The following is an 11,294-nucleotide window of genomic DNA, read 5'->3' as shown; positions in this document are numbered from 1 at the left end:
GAGCCAGTCGCCTACTGGCACATGAACTCAGTTCTTGCTCTTGTGGCTGCAGTCCATTGTGGCACTCTGGCGACTCATTCAGTGAGTAGGACAGCAAGTGGCTTTGGGAGAAGCTTGTCATCCTGCTGTGAGAGCCTTCAGCATTACTCTTTTTCCCCATGGCTCCGGTATCCGGTGTGCTTCTACCCCCGTTCTTCTAGAATTTCAGCATCCGTTACGGCCAGACAGTGTAAACTGCTTAGATCTCAGACCTCTGCCATCTTGTCCTATTGACAGGAAAGACTCCATCCCACAGTGGGGTCTTGGCATCAATGTCTACCTTCCTCCACCATTTCCACAAAGCATGACCGGCCATTGCGGCATCAGCCATTACTCACCAGCTGTCCCCAGGAGTTATGTGAGGGGCACAGGCAATCCTGGGAACAGCTGTATGGTCAGGTAGCAACTCACTGCAAGTATTGCTCTGGATTCAGAAAGGAAAGAGAACTCACATCTCAGCACCAGGCGTGGGGCTCATTCTCCCTGAGCTCCACAAGACCATCAAAGAGTCAAGAGAGCGGCCGTGCTGTGTTTATGTCTGAAATGCAGCCAGATTCCTACGAGTGGCGCTACACTGGGGGCATGTGTAAAAGGACATCACATTGTCATGTACCAGGCAGCGGAGGGAAGGGAGGTGAGGGGGAAGGGGGAGGGGCCCAGCATTACTGATTACAAGCAGTGACTGGTAGGTTTACAAGAACTGCTATTTATTGTTCAGCTTACTAGGTGTCACATGACAGACGAGGGCTAGAATGTTCTAGGAACACACTGAGTGTATTAGTACAGTAAATGTTAAAAATTGGGACTTCGCACACTGGGCGGTAGTGCACGCCTTTAATCCCAGCATTCAGGAGGCAGAGGCAGGCAGATTTCTGAGTTCGAGGCTAGCCTGGCCTACAGATTGGTCTGAAGATTTCATTTCTGTTGGGGCTCCTGAGGAGCGGTGTTAATGTGCCCTCCTGCCAGCTGAACTTGGGATAGGATGGATGCCCATCTGCAGAGAGAGTCCTGGACAAGAGAGGGGGATGGCCGCTGGCTGTGTCCCAGGCCCTGGCTCGGGTTTTTCTTGAGGCTTGAGTGTTTCTCTGCCAGAAGAAAGCCTGAGAGACACCAGTGGAGCCAGAAAATAAATTTCTCTCTTTTTGCTTAAGCTGTCTGGAGTCATAGCCAAAAAAGAGCACCTGTAGCCTTCTGCTAGAACTCAGTCCCAATTTGGTTTGTTGTTGTTGTTTGCTTTGGTTTGGTTTTTTAGTTTGGTTGGTTCAGTGGATGGTTTGGGAGTTTTTCTGTTCATTTGCTTGCTTTTGTTTTGTTTTGTTTTGAGACAGGGTTTGTCTGTGTAGCTTTGGCTATCCTGGAACTCACTCTATAGACCAAGCTGGCCTTGAATTCACAGAGCTCTGCCTGCGTCTGCCTCCTGAATACTGGAATAAAGGTTTTTGTCACCACCACTCAGCTGGGTTTTTGTTTGTTTTGTTTTAAAGGTTTATCTGCCGTGTGTGTGTATGTGTGTGTGTGTGTGTGTGTGTGTGTGTGTGTGTGTGTGTGTATGCACGAGTGAGTGCAGGTGCTCACGGTGTCCGTAAGAGGGCATCAGGTCCTCTGGAACTGGAGTTGCAGGCGTTTGTGAGCCTTTTGTACAGGACTATCCTCTGAAATAGACTACCAACCTCTTCATGAGTTTAGCTGTCCTCACTTGTAAAAACAGTCACCACAAATCACCACAGCTGGGATTGTTGACACCTTCCCTGTCGTGCCAGAGGGTCATGGGACCCTCACAAGAGGATTCAGGCACACCTCCCAACCAGTTATATACAATTCTGGCCTAATTAGGTAGCGTGGTGGTGGGTGGGGTTGGCTTTAGTGTGTACAGGTGGAAGGACTAGAGAGGACAGGTCAACCTATATGTCCGTGGGAGAGTTGTCCATTCTGGGTGCAGACCTTCTAGTGTGGCTTCTGTAAGCCCCCCTCCCCGCACCTATCACCTCCATTGCTCCATAAGGAAGCCTAAGAAACACATTGGTTCCCCAGAGTGAACACTGGTGGAACTGTACCTCGGCTTGTCATTGGGACCTTCAGAGAGAGGTAAACACTGTTTACTTCTCCCTCGAGGAAGGAATGTTAGCAACAGCTGCTTGGCATGCGCCCAGAGACTCGAATCCAGGTCCTCTGCAGGAGCGGCAGGTGCTCTTAACCACTGAGCCATCTCTCCGGCACAGTCTTAAATTGCTCAGTTGGAGACTTTGGGACCTAGCTTGAGTCAGGGGCTTACATCTGTTCAATCAGCTCCAGACACGGGGTGAGTCGTTAATCATGGTCCTGGTGCCTAGAGCTCTTATCCGGAAAGACGGTGAGCATCGTAAGTGGAACCTATGCCCCCATGTGCCCACCTAGAGAAATGGTCCCTCGATGTGCATTAAGTATGGCTCTAATGATGCCCTGAAGCTATCCTGTGCTGCGTGTCCTTTTTCCTCCTAGCCTCTTCTCCCAGGTGACAGCATCATAAGCTCCCAGCTCATTCCTGTGTCCCCTGTGCAATCAATACCTGGTTCACAGAAGGGGTTACAATCTTTTTTTTTTCTGAGTGAGTGGATTCAGCCATTTAATTCTCCTCCTAACCACCCACTAAGCCTTGTTATTTACAAATGAAGGAACCCAGACCCACCAAATGTGTCCTAGAGAGTGAGCGTTTTTTGTCAACATGATATAAGATAGAGTCATTTGAGAAGAGGGAACCTCAGTTGAGAAAATGCCCTCATTGGACTGGCCTGTGAGCAAGTCTACAGGGCATTTTCTGCATTGTTGGTGTGGGAGGGCCCAGCACTCTGTGGGCGGTTCCATCCCTGGGCTAGCGTTAACTGCAGCAGGCTAAGAAAGCCTGGGGGAGCAAGCCAGTAAGGCAGCAGCTCTCTTCTAGTCCTCTGCATCAGCTCCTGCCTGCAGGTTCCTGCCCTGACTGCCTTCCTCTCCCAAGCTGCCTTGGAGGTCCTGATGTTTTAACAAAGCAATCGAAACATGGCAGGTTTTCCACAGGTGCATAACTAGGGCTGAGACTTGACACCTCAAGGTCAGCGTAACTCCAAAACCACGATTCTCCTCAGCCACTCAACAGCCACGGGTCGCATACCTGCTGTTCCAAGAGCTGGAAACACAGTAGTGAACAAACAGAGCAAATCCTTCCTCATAAAGAGGGAGACCCACAGGAATGACGAGGGAGTGGGGTTGAGGGTAAGGGGAAAGGAGGGGAGTAAAAACAAGGGGATGAGAAATGCTGGGGGAAGATGGTGATCTTGAACAGGGTGGCCAGGAAGCTCTTCTGAGATGGGGTAGTACATGACTATCTTCAGAGCCCGACAACCACCATCTCGGAGTTCAGCTGCACCACCTGCAAGAGATCAACCCAGCCGGACTTGTTGCCTGTTTACTTCTCACAGAGGAGCAGAGAGGGTCATGGGGCCACCACCTGAGAATCAGTCACAGCATAACCACCTGCTGTGTGCACCTCTGCCCTAATTACACGTGGCCTCAGGGAAAAGGCTACAGTACATAGGCCAAGGAAGCCTACTGAAGGGGATGTTGTGAGGTGTCCACCAGAGGAGACTGATCAGACATAGGTTTAAGCCAACAGAAAGTCTTTATTAGTCAGCTGGAAACTACATGGGGTGTTCAGGATCCCAGTAGCCTGAGACATTCTCAGGGTGAGCTTTTTAAGCACAAAACTGTGTCCTGGGTTGGTATACTTCACTTAACAGGAACAGAAACAGAACTACAAAAGCCAAAAAAAAAAAAAAAAAAAAACAAGGTTAGTACATTAAGAGACTTTCCCAAAACTATGGATTTGATGGATTAGGTCGTTGCTCTCATTTTGGCAGGTGGTGCTGTCTATGTGCCGAGTTTTATGGCCTGAGTGGTACTTCCATCATGGAGTCAGCTGTGCTAAGGTCTGAGGACCTATTAGAGAGGACAGCTGTGGAAAAGTAAACACTTTCCAGTGTGGCCTTTTGGCAGGGAGCACCTATGTTCTAGTAACTAACCCCTCACCTGCACTCTGAAGGTAATCCCAACAAACTCATTGGTTCCCCAGATTCCCCTTTGGTGGAATCTAATCACTGAAACCTCGGGAGGACGGGTAGACTATGCTTACATCTTCCCGTGGGAGTGGATTTTCACAGCCAAAGCTGACATTTGAGCTCATTCCTGAAGGGATGGGGGGGGGGGGGGGGGAACCCATCTGGAAGGAAAACTGTGGGAGCCACCAGTGCACATAGGTTTTGAGGCACTGGGATGGCCTCAAAGATCATGGAAGGACCCAGGCTGGCCATGGGAGGGACTCAGGCAGTCAGTGACATTACAGTAACAGGCTCACTGAGGTACAAGTATAAATGGCCCTCCAGCCCATCGGTTCTTCCCCTGTACTCCCTGTAGGCGTAGGATATTGTGTAATTTAAATGCTGATTTCTGTACCCCTTCATATCTGGTTGCAATCCTTGTTCTGAGACTCTCCTGTCTCAGTGTTGTATAAACACTGCTCCCCATTGTCCCCTGATATGACAATAAAGCAGCTTACAGCCAATCACTGAGTAGGGGACAAAACAGGACTTCCTGCCAGCCAGGGAGGAGGAGCTAGAGGAGAAAGTAGGGGACTCAGCCAAGGGAGAGGTCTAGGAGGGACAAAGAAAGAAAGCTCAGCAAGGAAAGCTACAAAGTGCAAGGATCTCTGGGATGCATGCTGGGAGGAAGCCAAATTAGCTTAGAGGGTTAAGAATGGAGTTAAAACTGCTCAGTTCTTGTGCTGTGAAACTTGTTAAAATAATATAATAGAGTCTCAATTATTTGTGTGATAGCCAGGTTAAGAGAAAAACTGAAAAACAAACACAGTTTTATAAAAATAGCCATATCAACTCCTCCTCAGACCTCCACCTTCTCCTACATGCCCACTGCCACCTCTACCTCCTGACCTTCCATTTCTGCCACATGAACCACCACACAGCCTCTGCTTTAGAGACAGTCTCTGCTTTAGAGACTCAACACTAACTCTGAGCCACTGACTCGCCCAGCCAGTGTTTAAACGGAGGAAGCTTTAGGCTCTGCTTCCTCCTCTGTAGACTCCAAAGGGAAAGAGGGAATTCCCTGCCCCACATCTGTCTAGGACAGATGGACTTCCTTAGGGAGCAGGATGTTGGAAGTGTTCTAAGCAAATCCAGGCTGGCAAGCTCTGCCAGACCTCTGCTCTCCGGGGCCTGTTTCTTATAATGGGGGCATGCTTGTAATGCTTTGCAAAGTGGCTTAACACCCACAATGCCACACAGTGCGCCCCATTTTCAGCCTGCCCTGCAGCAGTCAGCCAGTCCAAGACTTTTCTTCAGGGGAAAGCCAGCCAGAGCTGTACTCCCCAGTGAGAATACAGCCACAGGCAAAGGTGGCTACTGGGTACTCCATGTATAGCCAATTTGAACTGAGATACGATTTGTATGTATAATAAAAGACTTTCAAAGGGCTCATTAATACCTGCTATAATACAATATATTTTAGAATTCAAATACATATATTTTTGCAGCACTGGGGATCGAACCTGGTGCTGAGCAGCCACTGGGCTACGTCCGCAGCCCAGCAAATACACTCATTTTAATGTGTTAATTTTATCTGGTCTTTTGGAATAAGCTATTAGAAGGGTTAAAGTTACACAAATAAGAGGAACTCCCAGACACTGAAGCGATAATCTCGGATCCAGTATGGGTCTGAGCTAGGCCCTCTGCAAACGCATATACATTATGGTTGTGACTTGGTGTTCTTATGGGACTCCTAACAGTGGGGGTGGGGCGTCTCTGACTCTTTTGTCTGCTCTTGGGACCCTTTTCCTCCTACTGGCTTCCCCCATCCAGCCTTGATATGAGGGTCTCATAACTTGTTATGCCACATTCAGTTGATATCCCTGAAAGGCCCGCTCTGCTGTTGAAGGGTAACGGAGGAGTTGATGGGGGAGACTCTGGGAGAAGGGAGGGGAAAGTTTGGTCAGATTTGGATGTACTATATGAGAGAATTTTAAAAAACTACACAAACATACACATACAAACCACACTGTTTTGGAGTTATGAGGCTCCTAGTCATCTGTACAAGAACAAAACAAAAGAGGACTCCAGGCCAGGAACAGTTCTTTTGTGAACTGATCTCAGGAAGATAACTTGGATTTTGTTTTGTTGCTTGTTTTTTTGTTTGCTTTTCTTCTTTTTATCCACATCAAGTGGACAGAGGAGAACATACTGAAAGTATAGCTGAGTAGAAGGGGTAGCCCAGGGAACGCCTGCGGCCAGCCACCTCTGACCACGTGGGGCGTAGTGTATGAGAACCAGATTTGCCGATTAGAAGCAGAGCCTTGAGCCATATCCCTGTTCCACTTCATGCCACCCCTGGGGACACATAGCATCGTCCAGATGCATCCCTGAGGCATTCAAGGACCATACAGTCCCGACGCAACTTGTTTTTCTGGTTTCATCCCAAACGCTCAAAGCTCAAAATAGTCACACCGGTCAGTTCACAGTTTTATTTAGCCAGCCACTCAGCGAACATTTATCAAGGACCCTGCACGTCCAGGCTACTGAGTGCTGGCTGCTGGGATCGCGGTGCCGAGTAAACCGGCCGCTAACCCTGAACTGGCTGCAGATACACATCTCGGGGGGGGGGGGGGTGAGGGTGAAAGCTAATTAACCAAAGGACAATTCAGAACAAAGAAGGGCGGATGTAGATGGAACCCCAAGGAAGCACAGCCCGTGAGCGCAGTCAGCCAGGTCGGAGGGGGCATCTCAGGGTTGGCTGGACTCCAGCGGAGGGACTCAGTTCACAGGGTAGGTGGAGGGCAGTCCGCACAGCTGAAGGAAGCTCTGGCTTGTCAGGGGATGTGGAGCTTATCTAAGAAGAGTTTATTCTGGGAGCTCCAGCTGCCTACCTGGAAGGCCTCTAATCCACTTGAGGTCTCGAGGAAAATAAACCAAGGGCCTATTGGTGGGCCGCCCACGATGGAGCTGGAACTAGGTCTGGGGTAGCAGGGACGCTGGGCTCTGGGGCTGAGGCTGACTTTGAGGCACAGCTGGGTCTTGAGGGGCTAGACTCGTGCATAGGAGTCAAGACAGGGGCTAAGGGTACAGTGGGACTTAGAAAAGTCCAGAATAAGCAGGAGTGAGGAGTTGGAGCTGAGGTGTCAGGCCTCTCGCTGCCTCGCCCTCTGCCTCAGCCTCCCAGAGCGCAAGGATTACAGGCCTGGACGGTAATTCCTTGCAGGCTTGGCGGTAGGTCTTCGGGGAGGGGCTGAAGGGAAAATGAGGTTGGAGTTGGGGAGTGGGTTAGACCTCAGCCTGGGGCAGCGGGGCAAGCATTCCTTCCTCCTGCTGACCCAGTCCGCGCACGGCGTTCTGGACCTAAGAGCAGCAGACAGAAGCCCCTCCCTTCCCAGGAATGTCTCAGCCCCAACAGAAGGCGCAAGGCCACGTCAGCCAATTGGCTCAGGCCCTGCCCTGGAAACAGCACCTGTTAATCCCCCTTCCTTCCAGCTCACCTGGGTGACAGGTTAGGCAGGTGAATCGCCTCCCGGAAACCGAGCTAGAGCGCCCCACCTTGGGGGGCCTGCCTGCCTGCTCAAATCGGATTCAGCGCAGCCGGGCTTCTCGTGAGTGCCCCCCCGCCCCCGCCCTTTCCACCAGCTCTACTCCTGGGAACCACCACCCGCCGGGGGTCGTTTCCCACGCAGACCCTGTGATAGCACATCAGACCTGCACGCTAGCCACGGTCCTGAAGAATGCTGGGACAGACTCCGCCCATGGCCCCTCCCCCATCACCTTGGGGTGGCGTGGGCACCTACCCCGCCCACTTTGCGTGCGGTGGTGCCGGGGGACAGCCCCTGCAAAGGACAGAAGGGTCCTGCAGGACAGATCTCTCTCTCGGAGTAAAAGCCCGGTCTCGGCTCTGTGGTCCATTTGGGCTCTAGGACCTAAGCCTTCTGATTTACCCTGAGTCTCTTACTCAGAAAGTTATGTTTTGAACCCCTTTGCCCCATGGGAAGTCTGAAAAGAAGATGTTAGATGACTTCTCCCACTCCTCAGAATAAAGTCCCCTGTCCTCACTTTCTCTGTCCCATTCAAGCCCCTCCTGGACTCGCAGCTGGCACCTACAGGCTCTGTCTCTCCTGCTTCAGGAAGTTGGGCTCCTTGCCGGCTGTGCTGGCTTTATTTTTACCTGGTGTGAGTCATGCTGCCCGTCCTCTAGGGAACAGGTTAAATGAGTAACACTGTTAGATTCCCTCCCCGCATTCCCACGGTGGGAAGGACTGGGCTGCGGTTCAAATCCAGAGTCCTCCTTTTGCTGTCTCAGAGAACACGTGGAGGGGCATAGCAGGGGGTAGGCCAGTGGGGTGTAGGCAGATCAGTGGGGGCGGGGGAGATTCTGGTGAGGACAGAACCGGTGGGACATGCGCGCTGGGGGCGTGGATTGGCAACATCAGGGGGCGTTAAGGAGCCCCTGCAGTGGGCTGACAGGGTAGCAAAGGCATCTTGAAAAAGGAACACAGGAGGAACAGGTTTAGGGTAGGATGAGGAACAGGGTTGGGCCCTATTGCATCAGAGATGACTTTAGCCCAGGAGGAAGATGAGCACTGGGGATGCTTGGAGCCTGCATCTTTTATTGCCAGCAGGAGATAGGACAGGATTAGAGGAGGAAGGGTGTCCTGACCCACAGAAAAGGATACGGCCCTAGGAGAGAAGGGTCAGGCGGCTGGCTCCAGAAGGGTTAAGTCATCAGCCTCCCCTCCCCACAACTCCCCCCACCCAGGACCCAGCAGTGACAGCTGAGGCCATGTGAGTTTGGTCCTGAATGAGGCTTTATCTCCGACTGTTCGTTCCATCGTCCACCGTGACACCAGCTCCCTCCGACAGCCTGTTCCAGGCGGCTGAGACAGCCAGAGCAAGAGAGGTCAGGGGCTGGGCAAGGGGATTCCTTGAAGGGGAGGAGGGAGCTCTGTTGGGGTCAGGGGAGGTGCTTTCCCAAGGAATGCTGGGGCTGCAGATTTCACAAACAGGACCTGAGGACCCTGGGCAAGATTCCTGGGGCCCTGAGGAAGATGCTTGGGGCCCTTCCCTAAGACTCTGAGGTGAGACTCCGAGGGCCAGACGGATGGGGAGTAACATGTGATCCTGCCCTGCAGGTGAGGGCAACCATAGCCAGGATTGAGAAGAGGACACCGGGCCTCCAGCTGCCAACCAGGTGATGGGGACACAGGGCCACCATGAATGCCCTCTGGGCCCTGACGTTCATCTTCTCTCCTGACCCTGCCTGAGCCAAGCCATGTCCCAACAAGCCTCAGTGGGCAGGGGGCTGCCCCCAGATGTGCTGGCAGAGCAGGTGGAGCTGTGGTGGTCCCAGCAGCCCCGGCGCTCCTTGCTCTGTTTCTCCGTGGCCGTGGGCCTTGTGGCTGGCTGTGGGGCGGGCGGCGTGGCCCTCCTGTCCTCCACCAGCAGCCGCTCCGGCGAATGGCGACTAGCGGTGGGCACCGTGCTCTGCCTGCTGGCCCTGATGGTTCTGGTGAAGCAGCTGATGAGCTCTGCCGTGCAGGATATGAACTGCATCCGCCAGGCCCAGCATGTGGCCTTGCTGCGCAGCGGCGGAGGGGCCGATGCCGTTGTGGTACTGCTCAGTGGTTTTGTGCTGCTGGTCACTGGCCTGACCCTGGCTGGGCTGGCTGCTGCCCCAGCCCCAGCTCGGCCACTGGCTGCCATGCTGTCTGTGGGCATTACCCTGGCTTCCTTGGGCTCAGTCTTGCTGCTGGGTTTGCTACTGTATCAGGTGGGTGTGAGTGGACACTGCCCCCCAATCTGTACAGATGCAGCCACCACCCAAAATGAGCACGGTGGTAACAGCAGCATCTTTAGCATCTCCGGACAGCTGTCCTCTGGCCAGCGTCATGAGACCACCTCCAGCATTGCCAGCCTCATCTGACGGAGATGGAGTCCTTCTTCCCAGGAACTGCCTCAGTGTCCCCAGAACTTGTCTCAGGACATGCACAGGTGCATGCATGTATGTGTGCCCCCTGCCATGGCATGGCATAACATGTGATTAGGAGCTCATGTGTACCCATACATCCACACCATGAGAAGGTGAGTGATGCCTCCTTGGGGCTGTTTGTGCCTTATGGACTGTCGTGCTCGCTGCCTGGTTCTGGAGTCTCTAAGCGACATTCATCTGGAATCCCTGAAGACTTGACCCATATTTCTGAGACTCTACAGCTCCAGCCTCGCCCTATGACATCATCAAGGGTCTCCATGGAAGTGACTGTTGCCTCTCCGTGACTACACCAGTAATTGCTCTTCAGAAAGAGTGACATGGGAAATGGCTTCCTGATGAGATGGACCTGGACAGGAAACACCTTTGACCTTGTAACCTAGCACCCGGGGCCTGGGTGAGGTAACTCAGCCTCTTCTGCTTTAGTTTCTTAGAACGGTGTTGCCATTGATTCTTAGGATTAAATGCCACCTGAGGGGAGATGACTGGGCTCCTGGCAAATGTTGAATGCAAAGGCGACTATTGTTGTTGTCCTCACCTGCCCTTCTCACCTCAGAGACCCTCATCCCAGGCTGAGACCCTTATCCCAGGTGCCATAATGGTGTCTTCAGTCAGACCTGGGGTTTCTCTTCTCATGAGAGAGGGGGGAAGGGTCAAGAGGATTACACAGGTTTCAGAAGACAGTGGGTTTCTGGCCCCAGTCATTCATGTTTGTTCATTTACTAGCTCAAGGGGAGATTTAACCTCAGGAACTGGTGAGTGTTTCTCTGGAAGTGTGCCCCCTGCTTTATATATAGCCTGCCTTCTGTGGAGTCCCTGAGGGAAGCCTTGGGGGACGTGTCTTCCTCCCCTACCTATGAAACAAAACCAGCCTGTAATCCCTGTGGGCTCTGCGTCTGGGTTCCAGCCCTTCTGAGGCAGTAAGTCTGCGTTGTGTTTCCAGGTGACAAAGATGCAAGTTATTGCTTTTGTCACTTCCTGCTACACAAGGTGCAGATTATCTGTCTCCTGAATGACACTGATGCAGGAGAAACTTGAAGTAGTAAAATTGGAGCTTTAAAGGATTTATTAATAAACTTACTTAGGAAATAGTAAGTTACACAAAGTGGAATTTAGCTAAAGAAGGAGCACCGCTTCCAGTGACTGGAAGATAAGTACACTAACCAGGCTGGCAAACTTCGAGAAAGAAAATTCTGTACCACTTTTGAAAT

General features: G+C 52.0%; 1 protein-coding gene across 2 annotated transcripts; it reads left to right on the top strand.

Annotated features, from left to right (window-relative positions):
• The first annotated feature begins 7,593 nt into the window (after window positions 1–7,593).
• Tmem125 (transmembrane protein 125) lies at window positions 7,594–10,563 on the top strand. Of its 2 annotated transcripts, none has more exons than XM_055618570.1 (3): window positions 7,594–7,699; window positions 8,857–8,997; window positions 9,230–10,563. In XM_055618570.1, exon 3 carries the CDS (start codon window positions 9,370–9,372, stop codon window positions 10,018–10,020), a length of 651 nt encoding a protein of 216 aa, XP_055474545.1. In that variant the 5' UTR covers window positions 7,594–7,699; window positions 8,857–8,997; window positions 9,230–9,369; the 3' UTR covers window positions 10,021–10,563. The 2 variants fall into 2 exon arrangements, with proteins under 2 accessions (XP_055474545.1, XP_055474546.1); XM_055618571.1 differs by lacking the exon at window positions 7,594–7,699 and adding an exon at window positions 8,405–8,427.
• Window positions 10,564–11,294: the final 731 nt, after the last annotated feature.

Source organism: Psammomys obesus, unplaced genomic scaffold (genome assembly GCF_907164565.1).
Source record: "Psammomys obesus unplaced genomic scaffold, mPsaObe1.curated_primary_1811, whole genome shotgun sequence".
Lineage (NCBI taxonomy): Eukaryota > Metazoa > Chordata > Mammalia > Rodentia > Muridae > Psammomys > Psammomys obesus.
This window is presented reverse-complemented; position numbering and strand designations above follow the sequence as displayed.

Excerpts from the sequence above, each read along its gene's own strand:
- Tmem125 (XM_055618570.1), top strand. The coding sequence starts at position 9,370 with ATGTCCCAACAAGCCTCAGTGGGCAGGGGGCTGCCCCCAGATGTGCTG.